Consider the following 23,051-nt stretch of genomic DNA (forward strand, 5'->3'; position numbering starts at 1 on the left):
TTCGTTCCGGAGGTCCGTACTTAACCTGAAACTGTTCTTAACCTGAAGCACCACTTTCGCTAATGGGGCCTCCTGCTGCCGCCGCACTGTCAGACCACGATTTCTGTTCTCATCCTGAAGCAAAGTTCTTAACCTGAAGCACTATTTCTGGGTTAGCGGAGTCTGTAACCTGAAGCGTATGTAACCCGAGGTACCATTGTACTGTATTTCTTATGTATTTTACATAAATAGTTCAAGAAGTATATTGTTATCCATAAAATGACAGAGTTGAAAGAAGCCTCAGTTTTAAAAAATAAATTATATAAAAAATAAATTATCAAATCCCCCTCTTTCCTAGAGAATGAAAATCAAATGCCCTTCTTTCCTAGAGAATGAAAACAGCTAGTCAATTATGAGACTTAATTGCTGCACTTTGTGCAAAATCATAGCACAGCTGGTAGAGCATGAGACTCTTAATCTCAGGATTGTGGGTCTGGACTAGATGAGCCTCATGGTCCCTTCCAACTCTACAATTCAATGATTCTATTCATAACACTGTTCCTTTCAGAATGATACCCACTACCAATCCGCTGAGAGCGCTTCAAAATATTCCCCTCCCATTTATCCAGGTTGCGAAACGAGGATTCACTCAGAATGCTTTCAGCTAATCACACTGCTGCTGCCATTGCTGCAAATCTGAAAGGAGCTTAGTTAACATACCATTCCAGACACTGGGTAAGAAGCAGCAGAAAGAGCAGGCAGGTTATGCCACTTTTGTTTAAAGCAGAGGCAAGGAGGCACAACAAGATTTTTGGTTTCCGTGCTGGAGGGAAAGACTCGCTTTCTTGCAGTGCCATGCAGAACCCCCCTGCCTGCCTTCAACATCTCCATTTGTCCTCCGAGTCCCCAGCCTTGCTTTCTTCCCCTGCCACACACTCACTTGTGTATGTGTCAACTCTGTGTTTGCTTCCATATAACCTACTTACTGAGCTTTCATCCTGCTTTGTTTGCAGGGCCAACTCACCCATGAGGACAGGTGAGATGACTGCCTCAGGCGGCAGGATCCACAGGGGCAGCAGATCCTGATATAGATCTTTATTCCTCCTTTGTTCCTGATGTAGGTCTTCAATCACCCCATTTTTCTTGGTGGGGAGGAGGGCACCATTTGGTGGTTCACCTCAGGTTCCAAAATGTATTGGGCTGGCCCTGTCTGTTTGTACATGTTTATGGAGCTATTTATTGAGCATTCATTCTTATTCTTTTGGCAGGGAGGTTATACAATGGTGACAGTCTAAAAGTGCCCAGTGTGTGTTTCTGGATTAAGTGAGCTTGCCTCTTGTGACCTCTGGCTCTGCTTAACCCTAGCTCCAGTTGCTGTTAGCTGCCCTGCCCACTGCCCTACCAGCTCAAGTGAGCAGCAGCCACCACTGTTCACTACTCACAACCATTCACCCTAAAGGCAGCTTCCATATTGAGCTGAGGTACACCAATTTAATGTTCAAAAGTCTTCAATTGCGTTTACCTTTCAGTGTGTATTAATGATACACCATGTGGGAATGGACACAGAATGGGCCTCTCTCAATTTTGGTTGATCTCTAAACACAAAGGTTATAGTTGTGGGATGTGGAGAGGGAGGGACATCTCAGTGTCACCAACATGCAAGGATTTTGGAGAAAGTATTTACCTTTTTAGCTAAGGCATTTCACACCTGCATAGGAGTTACAGAATATGGGCTACAACAGGATGCACACAAATGCACCCCCAAAACGCCTCCATAGACACTGTTAGAGGAGAAAAAGGCAATTTTGTCGAGTTCTAAGTATGCCAAGAATGGATCAAAGGCAAGCGGTCTTTTAGAAACGATTTAGAACATTAAGACCTGGGTTCCAATCCTTATTCAACCACAAAGCTTCCCAGGTGAAAAAGGGGCGAGTTTCTCTCCACTGTTGTGAAGATGAAAGAACAATGTATGCTACCCTGAACTCTGTGAAGGAACAATACAATAAAAAAATGTAACTAAATCTTAATTTGACTTCTCACAGGATCTACATTAAATTTGTTCAGGTGTAATTCAGTGCATCCTCACCCTGCTATGTTTTAATAATTTTACGCATGTAAAACGCAACCCAAAGTCTCTCTGCCTCAGACCAATTTCACGAAATAGGAAAAACACCCCTTTTTAAGTCAGGAGCACCCCAAAACTTCCCAATCTCGGGTCTGGGACACCAACACCACAGAGCAGCTTGGCTGCCTATGCACACAGAACCAGCCTTTATTTGAGGCCAGACTCGAGAATAACGCGGCCAGCGACGCTAGACAAGAAGTGAAGGCAAGAGCCTGAAGCTGGACTCACCACCTTTCAGTGGTCGGGCTGCAGGCAAAAGGCCGAGCAGGGAGCGAGAAGGCGGGCTCCCTGCCCCACAGCTTTGGCGGGAGCGACCGCAGAGCTCCCCGGAGCATGGCTTCTTCTCTCTCTGTCTGTCTCAGGAGATGGTGGCTCGGCCAGCCGAGGTTCTTTCCTTCCCAATGTGCACCCCGCTCCCGCTGCTCCCCACAAGACAGACAGGCTGAGCCGTCGTTTTCCAGTTGGCAGAGCTCACTCTGCGGCCAATCCCCACGGCGGAGGGAACCAGGACCGCCCCTCGAAGGCGAAAGAGCAGCTTATGGGGGTGTTGTTGTTATCTTTAAACCTTTCTCCCTTTGAGGGGTGGGGGAAAGGGAGCCATTGCTGGATGGGTTCCCCCCGCCGAAATGGCTTCTTGGGAGCTAGGGATGCGGGTGTCAGGGCGAGGAGACAAGAACTGAGGCTTAAGGGAAGTTAAGGAAGAAAACGACATTGGCGCCGTGAGGGGAGCCGAAACGCGGTGGAGGCGCACCCAAACCTAAGACCAACTCTTTCGTATTTTAAAAAGTGCTTTTCCTCCTGCGCCCCCTCCCACCCATTGTAAGCGGTCCATGTTTTTATACCCGGTAAAGATAAATATTTGAGTGGGGTTTAGGAAAAATGACTTGCTTCCTGCAATGAGGAATCTCAAAACCTTGGGAAGTATACACGAAATCCTGAAAATGGCCGTTGGAAGCCAGCTTCTAATAGCACACTAAAAATATGATGCATTTGTGGCATCCATGAACTAGGCGCTTGAGGGAGGCGAGGGGAATTACTTGGGAATTTGAAGCATTGCTTCCCCCCACCCCGTAGGAAGCTGCCATATGCTGAGCGGCACCATCGGTCTATCTTGCTCAGTATTGTCCACACTGACTGACAGCGGCTGCCCAGGGTTTCAGTCACGAGTTTTCCCCAACTTTGGACCTGCTGCATGCGAGGCAAAATGCTGCGCCGTTAGCGCTTAACACCCTAATAATTATTTATAGGTAGCTATGAGTTGCCAAATGCTCGAAGTGGCGCTTTAAATGTATGGAGCGTTTAAGTAGCCGTGATTCTACACTGCTGCTTCTTCGAGAGTAAGAGAGACGTTATCCGGTGCTTGAGTTCTCGAGGCACCGTTACTTTTCGCCCTTCGCAGAAACGAGCAAGTCCGAGCAGGGTCTTGCCCGGGCGAACGCAGCTATATCGAGACGCCTCTTCCCCCAATCGACTTCCAGCTCAGGATCCACCCACCGCCGGCCGCCCCTTCCCAAGGATATAAAACGCGTGAGCGGTTTGTTGCGCTCTCTGTGCCTCTTCGCTGGGGCGCGCTGCGTTTGTTTGTCTCGGCGGCAGAGCAGGGAAAGTGCAGTTCCCGACAAGGATCGACAGGGCGGCGGATCATGGCACCTATTGGAGGGACCCCGAAAAACAAGAAGGTAAAGCTGCCGGCTGCTTGGGCTCTTGCTTTCTTGGTTTTGTTGTGAAGAGAAGCCCCGAGGTGTAATAGAGCCGCCAAGCTTAGAGACCTTTCTCTGTCTTCGAAGGGTTCGGGCAAGAGGTGGTCGATTATCTCCTGCAAGGCGTCATCGAGAAAAAGAACAACGGTGTTTTAATAGAAAAGTTGTGAGCGAGAGAGAGGGGTCGTTTGGGGCTTTGCTAATAGGCAGACCCTGGGGGCTTCAAGAGGGTCAAAGGTGAAAGTCCGCTCCACGAGTTGAGGTATAGAAATAGACACCTCGGTCTACACCCGTGGTTCCCAACGTGGGGCACACGCCCCACAGGGGGCAATTCGAGAATGAGTTATTAACAGTGAATGGCCTTTTAGGCTTCCTCCATGTGAATAGGAGTTCACTTTTCGAATAATAAGATATGAATCTTCATTGTCATTAGAAAGCTTCACTAGAAGACTCATTGTTAATCGCTTTCATAAATGTTATCCCTGTGATTTCAAATGAATTTATCTAAATATTTGTGTTACTGTTGCTTGGTCATGTATATGACTAAAACCTAATAGGAGAGGTAAAAGTACTCTTAAACATTAGACCTATGAATAATATGCCTGTTGGAGAATGGAGTATGTATGTGTGTTTTAACTTGCACTGGACTAGCTACTTTGAATCTGCACGACAAAAACTACAGGTTATATAAAATTTATGTTTGAAGGAAAGTCACATGTGGGGGGAAATCTGAAGAAAAAGATTATTTGATCTTATCAATACAGCTTTTATGAAGATGGATAATCTAGGATATGATAATAGATAGTGTTCAGAAAAACAGAGATAAAAAAGTAGCACCAGTCAACCAATAAACATCTCCTTGGCCATGATTTTGGCAGTGTTAATGGAGAAAGAAAGGTAAATCTGGGCAATGTTATGGATAGAAGAACAAAAATATTTGACTACAGTGGGAAATGCGGGCACCTCTTGCATACAAAGCATGGAAAATGAAGAGAAGTGTAAACAATGCTTGGACAGGAGATTATATTGTGATACTGTTTAAATTTAGAAAGACTGTGTTGTGAATCATGCTGCCCAAAAAGCCTCACATAGAGCTAAGAATGAGAGACACTGTCATGTTGCTGTAGCAAAGAACTATTCTTTTGCAAGAGTTTATAAATACGGTATTTGCATATGTGTGTGACCAACACCTGGCAAAGCATTTGGTGGAAACTTCTGTAAAACTTTTACTTAAGCAAGAAAGGCAATGTGCCCCATTCCAGAACTGCTGTTTCCTAATGGAAGGGTGAACTTTTTGGTGATAGGGAAATGCAGTGCCTATCAGATTTGTTTTAAAAATGTTAGCGTCCAGATTATATGTTCCTAGAATATATGGGCAAGTGTAGTGTGTAACATGTGCACTCAATTCACTCAATTCACACTGTCTTCACTTCAGAAGCTGAGTTTTATGAAGCAGGTCTGGTAAATCGTGAAGCTGTTAATAAAAAAGGGGGCACAGACATTTAGGGAGAGGTCAGTCTGAGATTCAACAGCAACTGTCACTGCAGCTATGAAAAGAAACACAGGGCAGCTGTCACTAGTGCCTCAGTTAACTATGACTGAGGGATCACAAAAAGAGCCGTTCAGATGGCAGCCCAGGCAATTGTCAGCAAACTTAATAAATAGCATTACATACTCAAGGGAAAATAATACTTTGAACAGGATCTGCCATCAAGCACATAAGGGAGTAATAACCCAAAATGACACCTTGTCTTAGGGAAGGGAATAGTTTAGTATAGGAGCTTCTATCCCCAGGATATCCAAGTGGGACTAAGAAAGACTCATCCTTGAAATCTTGCAAACTACTGCCAGTCAGTGTAGAAAATTCTGAGCTAGATGGATGAGACTTGATATAAAAACCAATATACGACACAAATAGGTTCAAGTCTACCTGGCCGCCTAAGAGGTGTTAGTATGATATACTATAAATGCTGTCAGTGGTAAGAATCACCTCCAGACTAGGTATTTTACAGAATGCAAATATTGTTTTTCCTTTTAGGCCCATAATAACTACCAGATATGTTTCTATAGACAAAGTAATAAAATATTTTTACAAATAATTTTTTATAAATATATATAAGAAGTTGCTGTAATGGAGCGGATTTCCAAGATGTGGTGATAATAAAGTGCCAGGAAGGGTGAAGATTGAGTTCCTTTGACCTATCAGGGTCTCAATAGTCCTCTTAAACCATGAATGGGTAATTTCCATCCTGGAAGCTGAATGTGACCATCTACATATTTCCTGTAGTTTTTGTCGTGCAGATTCAAAGTAGCTAGTCCATTGCAAGTTAAAAAATTGTGCTCTGTGAACCCAGCACACAACTGGTGAATTTTGTGGCTGTTGTAACAGTCCTGCATTTAAAGAATAAATGCAGTGACGCAAAATGACTTTGTGTGAGTTTCAGAGGGTTGAGTAATAAACTTGGCATAGTCCCCCTGGCAAGCATTCCCTTATCAGTGGGAATGATATAAAACTAGCACACAAAGAGAGAATTAAGACAGATGTGTTGGCATGGTTGGTGATAGCTGCTTTCTACATTGCAATCTACCAGTGGAATCTTACAATGTTTCTTCAGAAAATATCAGCTCTCATCTGTGGCTCCTAGAAGCTGCCAGTATGTGACAGCTTCAGGAACAGCTTCAACTGGCAAGCTAAACCAGATGAGGGTAGCCGCTGAGTCTCAAACCCTTGGCAAGTTAGGGACTTCCCTTACTTGCAAAGACAGACTGTGGCGGATTGAGTGGACAAGATCAATAGTGGGTCCAACGGTCAAGAAGGCAGCTTCTGCATATCCTGTAGAGGGAAATTAGGGGCATATGGGGCTCATCAACTTGGGAAAGTAGAATCATAGAATCATAGAGTTGGAAGAGACCACAAGGGCCATCGAGTCCAACCCCCTGCCAAGCAGGAAACACCATCAGAGCACTCTTGACATATGGTTGTCAAGCCTCTGCTTAAAGACCTCCAAAGAAGGAGACTCCACCACACTCCTTGGCAGCAAATTCCACTGTCGAACAGCTCTTACTGTCAGGAAGTTCTTCCTAATGTTTAGGTGGAATCTTCTTTTTTGTAGTTTGGAACCATTGCTCCGTGTCCGCTTCTCTGGAGCAGCAGAAAACAACCTTTCTCCCTCCTCTATGTGACATCCTTTTATATATTTGAACATGGCTATCATATCACCCCTTAACCTCCTCTTCTCCAGGCTAAACATGCCCAGCTCCCTTAGCCGTTCCTCATAAGGCATCGTTTCCAGGCCTTTGACCATTTTGGTTGCCCTCCTCTGGACACGTTCCAGTTTGTCAGTTTCCTTCTTGAACTGTGGTGCCCAGAACTGGACACAGTACTCCAGGTGAGGTCTGACCAGAGCAGAATACAGTGGCACTATTACTTCCCTTGATCTAGATGCTATACTCCTATTGATGCCCATCTACTTTCAGAGAATGAAAACTCTGATCCTAAATCTCCGCTGCCTTGTGTGATATCTTGTGGAGAAGATAAGGCTAAGGAGTAAACTCTACACAAATCCATTATGGAGACTTAAGAGGAGTGGATGGTGCCTTGTACGCCTCCTTCTGGCAACTCCTGCTGCCCTGCTGGAATCAGACATATTGCTCTGCTTTCCTTTGGACCACACCAACAAGTGGGGTCTTGTCTAGGCATCCCAGGACCTCCATACACACTGCCCAGGCTTGCACCCCAGGAAGACCAGCGGCTTAACTTTATATGTTGTATGAAATGTTAATGTCTTTTATGATTTTTCTCCTCCCCATGATATAGTGTATTTATGTATATGTTTACAGATATAAGTTGCTTGCAGACGTTTTAGCTGAATGTTCTAAAATATTATATGAACACTATGTAGTTCTTCTTCTTCTAGGGTATTCTTGAACGTCTAGATGCTGGAGAAATTGTGATTGGTGATGGAGGATTTGTCATTGCTCTCGAAAAGAGGGGATATGTAAAAGCTGGGCCTTGGACTCCAGAAGCTGCTCTAGAACACCCAGAAGCAGGTTAGTTTAATCTGCAATGTATACATTATGAATTGTGTAAAATTCCCAGTTGTAGAATACACATTGACCCCTATGCTTGATAAAGTTAGTCATGATAAAAGCTGTGACCCTAAACAAACTTACTAGGGAGTAAACATCATTAAATACAATGAGTAAGGCTATAAAGGATTGTGCTTTATGCCCCTTGAAATCAGTGGAATAAGTCAGGTGCAATTACCGGTAGTTCACATCCCATTTCATTCAATGGACTTAATCACAGTCCACCTTAGCTAAATAGGAGCTGTTGGGCACAACACACAGGCCAGTGAAAATTGGTTCTATTGAACAAATTTTAATGGGCTCTTTAATGGGCACATTTTCTGATTTATACCTGATTTTGTATTTTATGACACTTTGAACTGGTTATTACAGAAATATTGCTTTAACATTATATCAGTAATATTTAACCTTTTTTATATTTTTGCAGTTTCGGGACTGCCTTAAAATAAGGATTTAAAGTATACTGTTTGTTATCCTGTGTCTGAAGGCATCTATAGGTCTTTGAAGATGGGGTCCTGGATTTACAAAGACAAGGGGATGCAAGCAAATGCTGTGATAATCACAAAAAATCCATATTAATGTAATCAGTGGTCCTTTGGTTATCCTCTGCTTCTATAAGTAGCAGACAATGTGGTGGGATGGCACTGCTCACCTGACCTCCGGTCATTACATTGTAGATATTTACCAGGAGGGGGATAGTGGCTATGGTGCAAATGCACTAATGGGAGTATTGGATTGGCTCTGCCTCTGCATTTGCACCATGCAGGCTTTGCCAGCACTTCACCACTCTACCTCCTGGTAAGCAGCAGTGATGCAACTAACAGGAGGTCAGGTGAACAGTAGTACCCCACCACATTGTTTGTATCTGATGGTGTCAAATACTAGGTGTTCTGGTACCATTTTCAGTAGTAGCTTTATATTCAAAATCATTTGGCAAAACCTATACCTCTTCAAAGACAAAACTGTCCCTGCCACAGTATGGGGGGAGTGAAATTAAGCCTGACGCTACTACTTCTGTCCACCACTACAATTTTCCATGTATCATTCCAACTCCTTCAAAGTAAAGCAAGATTTTAAAAATGCAACAAACAACTATTTCACAACTGGGGTGTATTGCAAAAGTCCCATACCAGTCAGGCAAACAGTGTTCTAAGTGTGAAATAGATGTGACCTTAAATCATTCTTAAATTACATTTTTATGGGTCAAAATGGGGGGGGGAGAGAAGGGTGACAGAGAGTGTCAGTGTGTCAGATGTGACCTTGAAACTGGATAGGAAACCAAACAGTCTTGAAGTGAAGAAACAGAGCCTGTTTTTCTTGCCTTTGGTTTGAGTGCGGATGGTGCCAGCTATTGCACAGTAACTGCTGTGGGATTTGAGACAGCTATTCTGGCATCATAATTATAAACACATGTGCTTGGAATTAAGACCCTTTTATTGTGCCAGAAAATGCTTCCTAAATGCGGTAACGAGTAGAAGTAATTAGTGGCCTACCTATGCACATTAAGTATCCTGCACTGCAGGGATACCAACATGGCTACCCTGCAGGTGTTGTTGGATTACAACTTCTATCATCCTTGACCTTTGGTCATGCTGACTACGGCCAATTGAGGTTGGGATCCAGTAACATCGGGAGGACACTGCATTGGCTGTCTGTGTTCTATTGTGCCACCCACAACTACAATGAATTTATAGAGACATTTCCCATTTAAAATCTACTTTTGATACACTGCCTGTTAAAAATGCTATTGCATATTGCACCAGTAGACTAAGGAAAAATAGCTTAATTGTTCTCCAGTAGTGGAGAACAGACTTCTGTCCATGCAACAGGACTTCCCTTTCCTCTCCTCCTCCTCATGCAGCTCCTTGCATGCCTACTAAAACTGCAGGCATGTCCAACAGGTAGTTTGTGATCTACTTGTAGATCACTGGGTGTTCCTGGTAGATCTTTGGCCCCTCAGTGATCTCCTCCCCGCCAAAAGGGGGAAAAAACCTGTGGCTTCCTAAAAAAAGTTCAACAACTTTGGTCCATCCAATGACAATGGGTAGATCACTGCCAGTTTTTTTAATACTGTGAGTAGATCACAGTCATTTGGGAGTTGGGTGTCCCTGAGAGTCTAGAGAAACTGGGGGGAGGAGTGCAGGAGGCTGCAGAGGGAAAGAGAAGAAGGGGAAATCTGCTTGGATAACACAGGATAACACTCTAAGGAAAGGAAAAAATGTGCCTTTCTTTTGCAACTTCAGATCTACCTGGAAGTCTTTCATCAGCTATTATCATATGAATCCTATTTATTTATACTTCTACTCAAGTCAGCATTGTTCTTATTTTTACAGGCAGGAAAAAGAGGATGAGAGAGAGAGAGTGATTTTGCTTTCCCAAGATACCTCTACAATAGAGATGAACCTTAAACCTTCCTGGTTCAAATCCAATTTTGTCCAACTGTCAGACCTACAAGTGAAATGGTTTAGCAGTCTCAGATGCCCTTTGCATTAATCATGTACGAATTGCAAGTTGGGAAATTAATGTGCAGATTTTTTAATTGATTAAACACACATACCCTTTATTAATAAATCAATGGGAGTGTTTCTTTTTAACAGTATAACAACTCAGTTAAAAATGAAGCGAATCACTATGTGTAGGTCATAAAATGGAACATGATAAGGCAATACCATGTAAAAGGAGCTGCTGCCACAATATTAACATCATATTTGACTCTTCATTTTGTTTCAACATTTTGCAGTTCGTCAGCTGCATCGAGAATTCCTCAGGGCTGGATCAAATGTTTTACAGACATTCACCTTTTATGCCAGTGATGACAAATTAGAAAACAGGGGGAACTATGTAGCTGATAAACATTCTGTGAGTAGTTTCAACTGCTTTTTATTTTTATTGACAAGGAGAGTTACATGATCTCAACGCAGAAACGTGGGTCATCTTTGCAAGACATAACTTATTAATTCAAAGATGTAGATTTAAAAATTCAAATAGAAATAAAATATATGAAGATTTAGTATACTGAAATGGCATGACAGAGATGCTGCGTGGATTACCTTCCAAAAAAAACAGGGACAACCGCCTGTCAGATGAAAGAAGCAAGCTAGTTACTCTTACTGTAGTTATTTCTCACAAAGCACTTGCAAGTTGTTTAATACTGTGGAAAACATGAGCTGACAAGGGCTAAATTTATCAATTAATTGTGACAAAGAAAAGTTTGTATACGCATATACAGAAGTAACTCATTATAGTGTGACATATTATGTGCAAGACATGAATAGCCAAGAAGAATGTTCGTTTGATTTTTCAATAAAACCTAGTTACTATTTTTTAATCTAGAAACTAAAGTTGGAGGCCAGTTTGTCCTTTGCTCCTCCTTAGAGATATCGTAACACTGTGGTTACCTTTCAGATTTGAAAACCATTCCTTCCCCCCAATATTTTCCTCAGGTGCTTTTAAATCTCTCACTTGAGAACATGTCAGCAATGTCAGGACAGAACCAGAGAAGAGATACAGACACTTTTGTCAACACTGAGAGGCACTCTCTGCTTCAATATTTTAAGGATCATTTGCCTATTTTTAGGTAGTTGGTTAGGATCACACGTCCTCACTCTAAATTACCTTTACTTGCCAGGAGTGACAAAATAAATGACATTTGTTGCATGATTCCTGACTGTCTGGGTGGGACTACTGATGAAGACCTAGTTAATTGTTGGTTGGTTAGTTGCTTTTGCCAAAACAGAAGCAGGCTGGCTCAATGGCAGCAAAGAGAAGCGAACTATATTTATGTTGCGATTAGAAGTTATTTTCAGGAAATATTTTTGGGACCTCTGAAGATACTATTTTGGACCCAAAAACGAAGCAGGCAAACATTTACACTGTCCTCTAATAAAAACCACCCCCTTATGAAACTGTACTGTGATGATTGGTAAAATGTGAGACTTCTTAGCTGGACAACAAATGTAACGTGTATTCATTTTTCCTACAATAAAATGTAGGTATGTGTATGGTGTAAGTCCGTACTAATGCTATTTCTGTATTATCAGGGCAAGAAAGTAAACGAAGCAGCCTGTGATATTGCAAAAGAAGTGGCTCAAGAAGGGGATGCTTTGGTGGCTGGAGGCGTCAGCCAAACCCCTTCATACTTAAGTAGCAAGAGCGAAGCTGAAGTTAAATCAATCTTTCGAAAGCAGCTAGAGGTTTTTACTAAAAAGAATGTGGACTTCTTAATTGCAGAGGTAAATGCAACCATTAAGGAAACAGTAAGTGGTGATAATGGGGGAAACGGCTTTTGTGATAGGTTCATATCCAGAGTTTGTGTGAATTGAAAAACTGCTTGCACAATGGGGCTCTGCAGATTTGCAACCCACCTGCCCCCAAAGAGTGACCAAGGCATGCCAAAACAGGGCCTAAACCCATATTGAAATGGATCTAGAAAATCTGTTTCATCCAAGAGTGCCAGAGTTGGGGGTGGGGCACCCCCTCAGAAATTTGTACCCAGGGCCATGTGCCCCTCAGCCCCCCCCTCCAATGCTGGAAGGTGTGGGATAACAATGTCTTGGGCCTAGCCTCTGCACAAACAAATCAGAATGAATGCTCAATAAACTGATATCATATAGCCTCCACATAAATTTTACATGAACAAATCAGGATAGATGCTCAGTGAGTAGGTTGGTAGAACCCTTAAACAGATACCCTGAGGTACAAATGAGTTTAGTATATGACGAAAGATACTCGGCAAATGCAATTTTTGGAGGGAAAGTTTTGAATATTTAGAAAATAACAGGAATCTTCATTTCCCTCTCCACTGGGCTGGGAAGGGGAAGCACTGGCTTCAGCAAAGGTGTCTCCCAACTGAAGGTGAGTGGCCCACTGGTGGTATTCTTCTTGCCATTGGAGGGCAGCAGAAAGCCTTGAAATATGGAGCATTCCAAAGGTGGGGAGGGAGCAGAGCTAGGCATTAGGCCCCTTGTGGAGTCGATCAATGTGCCAGTCTGGAGCTCCGGCAGTGATCAGGGCTAATCGTAGTCCACCTCCGTTTCATCACAGCCACCATGCATAGATATGGGGCAGATGCAACGATGGCTCCGACCCTCCACAAAGCCCTTTTGTCAGGGGGTGGGGTTTTTGCATTGTATCCCAATTTTTAAAAAGTACTTTTTCTTTTAGTCATTTGTTTGTTTCTGTCACATTTTCACACCAAAGGTAGCATTATGCTCTGAACTCTTTCTCTCCTCTTCTCTCTCTCTCTCTCTCTCTCTCTCTCTCTTACTCCTTTCATCTCTTTTTAGTATTTTGAACATGTGGAAGAAGCTGTGTGGGCAGTTGAAACCTTAAAAGAAGCTGGGGTTCCAGTTGCAGCAACTCTTTGTATTGGTCCAGAAGGAGATATGCATGGCATATTACCTGGAGAATGTGCTGTCAAACTTGTAAACGCTGGTAAGATTCTATATTTGACGTATCCACCGTGATACAAGTTAAAATATTAGCGATATGGAATGAGAGGAAAGAAGCTCAGCAAAAGTAGGTGCATGTTTGAGTAGGAAAATATTGGACAAGGTGAAAGTGAAGGCCTGTTGGCTCATAGTGGACCCAGCTTGGGGGGGGGGGCATTGCCTCATTCTCCCTAATGGACCAATTACTCAAATAGTTCTACTTTTTATTTTAAAATTTTCGAATCTGCTTTATTAAGGCTCAAAGTAAAAATGGCATTTTAACAAGTGCTTTGCAAATGACCCTGTCGCCCACTTTAGCTGTTGCAGCACAGAAAAACAGGCAAGTGGCCCTATCCACAGGCAAGTGGGGAACAGCTATCAATCTGCCTGAAAAGGTGCACGCGATGCAAATCCCGGCACAAATACTTGAAGCTTGTACCCCACACCCATACTTGGTTGCTTTACAATACCAACAATTTGACACTTAAATTAGGTGGCTAAAACGAATAAGCTTTGTGTGGGAGGAACCAGTAATGGGTTTTTGTGTGAAAGGACTGTGAGCAAAAAAAACAAAAACACACACAACCAAATTTCTGGACTGGGAGGTATCACTAAGAGGTACATCCTGTCCTTTAATTCTAAGTATACATTTACCTCCCTTTCTAAGGTAGTATTTTGCATGTGATTCCAACCTGATAATTGCCACCTGCCCCAGATTTTAACTTGTCAGAATTAATTTTAAGATGTATTTTAATTAATTGATGTCTGTTTTTATGCATATTATGTTGTTTTTATGATGTTAGCCTCAGCCGGGGAGGACGGGATAAAAACAAACAAACTTAGTTAGTTAGTTAGTTAGTTAGTTAGTTAGTTAGTTAGTTAGTGATGCCAGCTTGTGGTCTTTGGGTTTGTGGGTGGGAGCTTAGCAAATCCCTCAAGCTTGAAGTCTGCCCACCCCAGGTCAAGAGTACATTCAGCCCAGTCCTGCAAGGTGTGGATCTCATACTTTAATCTGACGCTCCCAGCATTTCAAAGACAATAAGTACTTTGCTATTTATGTCTGTTTCCATACATGCATATTTAAAGTGCAGATAAAAAAAACCACCGTAACATCACAAGGGGCCCTTTATACACAGATCACATTAGTTTAAAAACATTGAATTGAAAGATATTGTGAAACACTTCACATCTTGTTCTTTAGGTGCTTCTATTGTTGGAGTGAACTGCCATTTTGATCCAGCTACTTCCCTCAAAACTCTGAAACTCATGAAGGAGGGCTTGGCAGCTGCTAAACTAAAAGCGCACCTCATGTCACAGCCACTTGCGTTTCATACTCCGGACTGTGGGAAGCAGGGGTTCATTGATCTACCTGAATTTCCTTTTGGTAAGACTTTTGTTGTTGTTGCTGTTCTTAGCGTGAAGCTGCGAGAAAAATAGCACTTATACATCAAATAGCAGTATACAGTATACATCAAATATCCAGTCCATGTACTGGAAATAGGCCCCATTGCCTTCAAAAGCATACAGTTGGTCTGGAACTGAAGCCATGTTGCATTGTATAAAATGTATTATTAATTTTTTTAAAAAATGCACCATCATTCTATTCATATTTCAAGAGTGATTTATAGTCAATTAGATTAATTATAGGGATGCGGGTGGTGCTGTGGGTTCGGCGGTTCGAATCCCCACGACGGGGTGAGCTCCCATTTGTTCGGTCCCTGCTCCTGCCAACCTAGCAGTTCAAAAGCATGACAAAGTGCACGTAGATAAGTAGGTACCGCTCTGGCGGGAAGGTAAACGGTGTTTCTGTGCGCTGCTCTGGTTTGCCAGAAGCGGCTTAGTCATGCTGGCCACATGACCCGGAAGCTCCCTCAGCCAATAAAGTGAGATGAGTGCCACAACCCCAGAGTCCGTCACAACTGGACCTAATGGTCAGGGGTCGCTTTACCTTTACTTAGATTAATTATAAAATACAACACTAAAACAGTAGGGTCAGAGTCTAAATATTTAAACCTAAAGATTGCTGGCAGGTAAACATCTATAGCAAGAATAGGAACCATTTTTCAGGCCACAGACCACGTTACTCAGCAAAAAGCTATTAGGGGTGGGGTCACATTTCATACATGGGCAGAGCCCAAAAGTAGATAGGGCCAGTTACCATGCAGATCCGCTGAGGGGTGTGTGTGTTATTTTCACCCTGTTATAGGGCTGGGCTTGATGTCCGTGCTGAGACTGGGATGAAATTGGGCCATCTGCTTCCCAGATGATCTGCAAATATCATCTAAGGAGCAGGAGAAAGCTACTGATTTTTATCCCCATCTCAGTATGCTTAAAGCTTCCCACCCTGCATGCTGAACTGGGGATTAAAAATAAATAAATAGAATCTCCCTGTTCCTCAGATGATCTATTCCATTTGGTTGGGAAAACATGTAAGTAATTCTTGGAACTAGAAAAGAGTGCTGAAAAAATTGTTTAGATCACTTTGTGGAATAGGGAGCCCTACCTAAGAAAAGTCAGTTTGGAAACCGAAAACTTGCCCCCCAAGAGTGGCTATTTTGGCTCTGCCTTATGGTACCTGGAAAGAGACTCCTGGCTGCTGTTTGCAAACTAAATAGTTGTGAATAAATACACAATTGTCTGTCCTGCTACACAATTGTCTGTCCTGCTTAGCACTGTCTAAAGAAAACAAACCTATTTTGTAAAACATTTGGATGACAATGGTAGTGTTTTGCACATATTTTTATCACCGAATGTTCAGATAATAATGAAGTTAAAGTAATTACATATCATTACAGCTTTGGAGCCAAGAATTCTATCCAGATGGGATGTTCACAAATATGCAAGAGAGGCCTATAATTTGGGGGTTCGATATATTGGAGGGTGCTGTGGGTTTGAACCATATCACATCAGAGCAATTGCAGAGGAGCTGGCCCCTGAAAGAGGATTTTTACCACAAGCCTCTGAAAAACATGGCAGCTGGGGGAGCGAATTGAGCATGCATACCAAACCATGGGTCAGAGCAAGGTAAAGTATATTTTTAATTCTGATACTAAAATAACCCACTATATATATTTCTTTTTCAGAAATGCATTGCTTCATATAGCAAATTTCTTGGTAGTAGTAGTAGAACTCTATGTCATGGTATAAAACCATGCACACAAGCAGTTTTGAACAGTAATTTTATAGACCTAAACACCAAGATGGAAGTAATGGATGCAGGATATTACTAAACATGTGCATTTAGATCAATACAGTGACTGAGTTAAATACCCTCCAGTTTACTAGAGTACCTGTTATTCAGCCATTGTACAGCAAAGTTTCATTCAGATTTCCTGATGATATAAATGTTGTTCCTTTCATGTTAGGCTGGAAGCATTTGCTATGTATAGTAAAGCTAGAGAGACTGAATTCAATCAGAATACTAGCTTCTTAGTTATGTAGTTTACCCTCATGCTCCAAACATGTTGGGACATTTAGATATCAATTTCATAATAAACTTGTTCTGTTCATACTACTTCTTAGGCGCCCAATGCAGTGCCCATCAAGGCCTTCTGTCCCTACCAATTTTTAATTTTTTAAAAAAACCTGTGAGGGTTTTATTTCAGGCCAGGGGTTTCTCTTTTGGGGGGGGGGTCTGTGTTTTCTTTGTTTTGAGCTGTATGTAGATATGTTGCTGGGCCCCTGAGATTTTGTTTCAGGGAGTGGAGGCAGTTCTGAGCATCACCACTTTCATTCTGTGAAATGGGTATTTTGTGGTGCTCATAACAGTTTCTTAGATTTCCAAATATTCTCCCTCCCTGACACAAAATGTTGGGGATTCTTTTGTTATTGTGTGGTATTGCCTTCCTTTTTGTTGCAGCTAAGCCAGAGGGCCACTATAAAGTTCAGCATATATCTGCATCATGGTTGTGATGGTTGTCTGAGGTCCTGAAACCTCATTTAAATGTCTTACATTGCAATCATTATATAGGTTGCCTTTGAAGTTCAACAATGTGCTGCCTTTGAACATTCAACAATGTTTAAAGCTATAGTCAAGATTTCTGGAAACCTACTATTCATATTCCTGGGGCTACAAAGTTCATTTTAGCCCCCTCCCCCTCTTCACTATATTATATATGTCAATGTTATTTTTGACCTGGCCTTAGGAGGAAAAGAAACTAGGAAATATGCATATAACCCTTTCAAAAGCACCTGGATTCCAGAAGTGATATGTTAGGGTTTTATGCCTCAATATCCTTGGAGAGGTGGAGTGGGGAGAATGAGCAACAATACCGCACTACCAATGTGCCCCCTTAAATGTTTGAGGCCCTCGGTGCTAGATCTCAGTGTCCTGGCTGAATGATTACACTATTAATCCCTCTGGCAAGTCAGGGTTGCCACATATCCTCTTTTTCCAGGACAGGTCCTCTTTTTCATGGGTATGTAAGATCAGAGGCGTCATAGTGAGCCATAGTTAAAAGTAGAACACCTTAAATTTAGTTATTAAAACAATCCTTTGCACTATTAGGTTTACAACCAAAATTATTCTATGACAATCTGTTGATTTACATGCTAAAACATTTTGTAAAATATCTCGTACTGTATCCCTCTTTGATTAAAAATATATTGAATAGGATTTGTCCCTTTTTTTAACCTAGGGCTAGGAAGGAATACTGGGAGAATCTCTTGCCTGCTTCAGGAAGACCATATTGCCCCTCACTGTCAAAGCCAGATGCCTGGGGGGTGACCAAAGGGGATGCTGAGTTGATACAGCAGAAAGAAGCAACATCTGAACAACAGCAGAAAGAACTCTTCAAAAGACAGAAATTCAAATCCAGCACTGTAGCATAGATTATTAGCAATTTTGTCTATGCAAAAACAAGCATGTCACTGTATAATTGACAACTCAGTGGAAAGATCAGACAGAATTTATTAATTGCAAGTTGGAAGTATAATAAATCTCAAAACACTTTTTAAAAATTAAAATGTGCCCATGCTATGTGCTGCACTTCTATTGGATACTCCAACTTATTTGCAGTACACACAATTCAGAGCACGTCCATCCTCTAATCCTATTGAAATAATTGGGATTTAATGCTTACATGTAAAATAGTCCAATCCTAAGCAACTTTTCTCATAATTAGGTCACACTGCATTTAACAGAATTTCTTTCCTAGTGAGTGTGCTTAGGATTTCACCAAAGAACTTGGGTCAATTGGAACTTTATATGGATTGTGCCCATTATCTTAGATGGAGAAGCTTTATCTTCTATTTCCCCCCTTATAATCATAGCACTCTTTATGAAAGCTAAAAGAGATGAATACTTATTTTGGAAAGATATATTTTTCTCAGGATAAGAATAGCTTAAATCATTGCAATTATATAATTTTTAAAAATAAAATATTTCCGATAAACAGCAGACTATTTTCAAAATATTTGTTGGTTTTATTCTCCCAGGCCTGAGATGCCATTGTGATCTCTAAATGCATACTGCAGGAGATCAAATTAAGCTAAAAATTATTCTGCATTAAAAAAAGAAAAGTTTATTAAAAAGGGTTATTTACAGTCATAATTAGAAACAGAAAAATGTAAAGAAGATACAAGAATATAAAACTCTTTTCTGCATGTGAAATCCAAACATGTAACTTCTGGAAATGTATGAAATCCACTTGGCTTTTCCATTACAAATTAGCAAGAAGTCTTATATAGATCATGAATGAAGTTCCTCTTGAGCTGCTTAGCTTCCCAGACTGTGGGTGGTATCCAAAAGTGATGGTACTGAAATAATCCACCAGTGCAATGGGGAGGAGGCCATTTCAATGACCCCTAAATTCCATGCCCTCTCTAAATCTGCCTCAAGGGTTGGGGGGGTCCCCTCAGGGCAGATTTTTGCCCCCCCCCCCGTATGTTTTTTGAGAGGTGCTATGCAGGAAGGGGAAATGGACAAAAAAAAAAACCTCCCTGTTTTGCTGACCAATTCCTTCTGTCAACAGATAGATACCACTCTATAACTATGCAGATATTTCTTCACCATGTAGCATCTGTGGAAGCTGATCACATTTACTTTCACCACTCAGCATGATTGATCCATTCCAATATACTTCACTGGTGCACCTGATCAAGAAGTTGAAATAATCTTTCTTACATCTAATCTCGTATGAGGGCTTCGGTACCCGATTTTAAAAAGGGAGATCTCCATTGCTCACTGAAACTAAGGTCACATGTTAAAACCTTAATGACTGAAAATCTTCTGGCATGTGGCTCAGGGCCGTCCTGAGACATTTTGGCACCTGAGGCAAACCACAAAATAGCACCACCCTCCTTGCCAGGGAAGAAGGGCTGAGTGAAGATATACATCAGGAACAAGGGGGGAAATAAAGATCTACATTGGAATCTGCTGCCCTCTGTGGTTCCTGCCACTTAAGGTGCTTGCCTCACCTTGCCTGATATAGCTAAATAAATGACTAATATCTGCTATATACTGAGGGAATTGGCCTATATGTGACATCATTCAGTTCTTTTATATCTAAGCAATGTTCTGTATTAATACCAATAAAGATTTACAAATTACCCTAATGTCTTGCTGTTTTAAGAGTGAAATTATATTTAAAACGTGCATTGTTAAGAAAAATGAATAAAGGTACCTAACACAATGTTTTAACATGCTTCATTTGGCACAGAATATTCTTCCTGAATATATTTGCCTTGCCACCTTTCTTCTCCACGACACATTATAGAACTCTTTTGTAATTGTGCATACACACACAAAAAAGGCAGCATCAATCTTGTAACAATAAAGCAGGAATGGGAAGTTCTGGCCCTCCAGATGTAGCTGTAACAATATATATACAGTTAAACTTCAGTTGTCAAATGTAATCTGTTCTGGAAGCCTATTCGGCTTCTGAAATGTTCAACAACCAAGGCTTCTGATTGGTTGCAGGAACTTCCTGCACTCTGGAGAGCCAGTGTGGTGTAGTGGTTAAGAGCGGTAGTCTCGTAGTCCGGTGAACCGGGTTCGCGTCTCTGCTCCTCCACATGCAGCTGCTGGGTGACCTTGGGCTAGTCACACTTCTCTGAAGTCTCTCAGCCCCACTCACCTCACAAAGTGTTTGTTGTGGGGGAGGAAGGGAAAGGAGAATGTTAGCCGCTTTGAGACTCCTTCGGGTAGTGATAAAGCGGAATATCAAATCCAAACTCTTCAAAGCAGAAGCTGTGTCAGATGTTCAGTTTCCGAAAAATGTTCAAAAACTGGAGCATTTACTTCTGGGGTTTCGGCGTTCAGGAGCTGAAACATTCCAAAACGGAGGCGTTTGGGAGCCAAGGTTTGACTGTATATATATCATTCCTGTTCTTTGTCACTGGTGTCCAATAGGAATAGTCTAATACTTTAGCCGTCAACTACTTGAATCTAGGACTTTACTTCACTTTGTGTGTCTTGTGTCCAAGAAGATGCTTTGCCAGGGTGTTCTGGAGCAACCATAGTTTGTTTAAAAATAATAGCAACAGACAAGTTTTCAAGCCTTGAATGTTTTCAGTTAACCATCTGCTGAGAACTGAACATTTGCTGCACATCCTGGAAGCCAAATAGGGCATTTCTGCAGCAGTTATTTTGAAGAGTTTGTGTTGCCTTTACACACATTTAAGGTATTTGGATTCATTCTTTATTTTCTCCACAAGGAGGAGCTGCCTGAGGGAAATCATATAACACCGTCTCACAATTCTCTGGGGCAGCCTTTAGGTTGGGCATAAGGGTGTTCTGTTCTGGTAATATACATGGTAATAAACAGTCCTTAGGAATATATGCTCCTTAAATCAGGGGTGGGGAAACCTGTGGCCCTCCAGATGTTGAACTCCAGCTCCCCTCATTCTTGGCCATTGGCTATGCTGGATGGGGCTGATGGGAGTTGGAGTCCAACAATATATGGCGGCCCACAGGTTCTTTGCTTTACATTGACTGTATTTTAATCCACTGTTTAGAGCAGTGTTTCCCAACCTTGTGCCTCCAGATGTTTTTGGCCTACAACTCCCATCATCCCTGACCACTGGTCTTGCTAGCTAGGGATGATGGGAGTTGTAGGCCAAAAACATCTGGAGGCACAAGGTTGGGAAACACTGGTTTAGAGAGCCTTCAAGTGGGAAAACATTTACAAGTGAATGTTAATAGTAACAATGGAATGCTGTTCCTGCTTCTTCCTCACTAATGTCTCTGAGCAAGAGTAAATAACATGAATTGCTTATTAAACTGGAATAGATGGCTGCCTCAGAAGAATGCTCTATTAAGCAGTCATGATAATCTACATCCACTCAACTTGAGAAACTTTTCCATTACATATAAAATGTCCATTCAGCCGGCAATAAAGTGAATTAAACCAAACAAAATGTGAAACAGGTTTTTTTTTATTAAAACACACATGAAATTTTTCCTTAAGCTATGCATGGCCATAAACAATAGTGTGACTGTTTCTATATATAGTATTTTAAAAAAAACAAAATCGCTGCACATCTGTTTGCAGTTTGTGGTAACAATGCAACTCTTCCCTACCATTGAGTGAGATAGCATCATGGAAATACATTAACGTTCTCATTGCACTGGGGTGTACTGAATGTGCATGACGGTCAGTTTTTAATTAAAGATAATTGAATTCCAGGATCTTCACATTAGAGCAGCTTTTTGGTTGCCATTCTGGGATCACTTCCAGACAACCTGTTCGTTGAACATTCGTCCAGATTTGTTTGCAGAAGGTTTGCAGGGAGATGAGATGGTGTCAGCTACTTTTTGAGTATTAATTCTGATTTGGTTGCAGGGTGGTTAGTTGACGCTGAGTCAAGCAAATCTTATCCCATACTAATAAACTTTTATTGTGTAAATTGCAAGCCCAAAACAGTGGCTGTCTAGAAGTGTCCTTAGTTGTCAGCCAGAAAGTGAAGAATGAGAAGAAATCGGTAATTCAACAGGGATATCCAACAGTTACTATCTGATGATGAACTAATGGAATAGTATTTGTAGTTCTGCAGCCTCTGTTTCCATCCTTCCTTCCTTGCTCTAAACCAAAGACTGGCTCTTAACCAGATGAAACATGAGCTAAAGCACTGGTGAAACCCAAGGTGATGCATTAGCACAAAATGGATGTGTTTGTGCTGAATCTTGACATCAACAGTTTCGACTTCTTTCTCGTTATGTTGTCCCAGAAAGTGGTGCAGACAGCTATGTGGTATTGTGAGGCATTTTGCCTTGAAAAACTATCGTAAGGGTCTTGCTCTGGCAGCAAAGCAGAATCTCACACTCTTTATTTGTAAAGGTAAAGGTACCCCTGCCCATACGGGCCAGTCGTGTCCGACTCTAGGATTGTGCGCCCATCTCACTTAAGAGGCCGGGGGCCAGCGCTGTCTGGAGATACTTCCGGGTCACGTGGCCAGCGTGACGAAGCTGCTCTGGCGAGCCGGCACCAGCGCAGCACACAGAAACGCCGTTTACCTTCCCGCTGTATTCCTGTATTCCTATTTATCGACTTGCACTTAGGGGTGCTTTCGAACTGCTAGGTGGGCAGGAGCTGGGACTGAACAACGGGAGCTCACCCCGCCGCGGGGATTCGAACCACCGATCGGATCGGCAAGCCCTAGGCGCTGAGGTTTTACCCACAGCGCCACCCGCGTCCCTCTTTATTTGTAGTTCAGCACTAATACAAAAACATAATCTAGGAAAGCAGGTAATAGGTAAAGTCCCTAGAAAATATATTTATAATTATTTTT

At 42.0% G+C, this 23,051-nt stretch overlaps 2 protein-coding genes and 1 long non-coding RNA gene across 10 annotated transcripts in view; 1 reads left to right on the top strand and 2 right to left on the bottom strand.

Moving 5' to 3' along the window:
* The window catches only part of DMGDH (dimethylglycine dehydrogenase), a 44,230-nt gene extending 41,599 nt beyond the window's left edge, over positions 1-2,631 (bottom strand). For 4 of the 8 annotated variants that reach the window (XR_014556365.1, XR_014556366.1, XR_014556367.1 and 1 more), the window contains exon 1: positions 2,333-2,631. Coding sequence is in view for 2 of the 8 variants with exons in the window: in XM_083703454.1 (XP_083559580.1) it covers positions 2,333-2,439 (107 nt within the window). In the remaining 6 variants the exon portion in view is untranslated. Of the gene's footprint in view, positions 1-202 lie in introns of all 8 variants that reach the window. The other 4 variants (XR_014556368.1, XR_014556369.1, XM_083703455.1 and 1 more) reach the window with 2 other exon arrangements.
* Positions 2,632-3,650: 1,019 nt separating this feature from the next.
* LOC310827492 (betaine--homocysteine S-methyltransferase 1) lies at positions 3,651-19,871 on the top strand. Its single transcript, XM_083703634.1, has 8 exons — positions 3,651-3,783; positions 7,722-7,854; positions 10,634-10,752; positions 11,934-12,125; positions 13,179-13,326; positions 14,524-14,706; positions 16,118-16,346; positions 17,960-19,871. Exons 1-8 carry the CDS (start codon positions 3,748-3,750, stop codon positions 18,150-18,152), a joined length of 1,233 nt encoding a protein of 410 aa, XP_083559760.1. The 5' UTR covers positions 3,651-3,747; the 3' UTR covers positions 18,153-19,871.
* LOC310827586 lies at positions 18,922-21,644 on the bottom strand. Its single transcript, XR_014556444.1, has 2 exons — positions 21,415-21,644; positions 18,922-21,270 (listed from the first exon to the last, which is right to left on the bottom strand). It is a non-coding gene; the product is annotated as an uncharacterized lncRNA (long non-coding RNA).
* Positions 21,645-23,051: the final 1,407 nt, after the last annotated feature.

The sequence above is a fragment of the Podarcis gaigeae genome, assembly GCF_964106915.1.
Source record: "Podarcis gaigeae genome assembly, chromosome: 11".
NCBI classification, from domain to species: domain Eukaryota; kingdom Metazoa; phylum Chordata; class Lepidosauria; order Squamata; family Lacertidae; genus Podarcis; species Podarcis gaigeae.

Coding starts and splice junctions, on each gene's coding strand:
- LOC310827492 (XM_083703634.1), top strand. CDS start 3,748: ATGGCACCTATTGGAGGGACCCCGAAAAACAAGAAG. Junction 12,126..13,178: donor TGGACTTCTTAATTGCAGAG/GTAAATGCAACC, acceptor ATCTCTTTTTAG/TATTTTGAACATGTGGAAGA. Junction 13,327..14,523: donor TGTCAAACTTGTAAACGCTG/GTAAGATTCTAT, acceptor CTTGTTCTTTAG/GTGCTTCTATTGTTGGAGTG.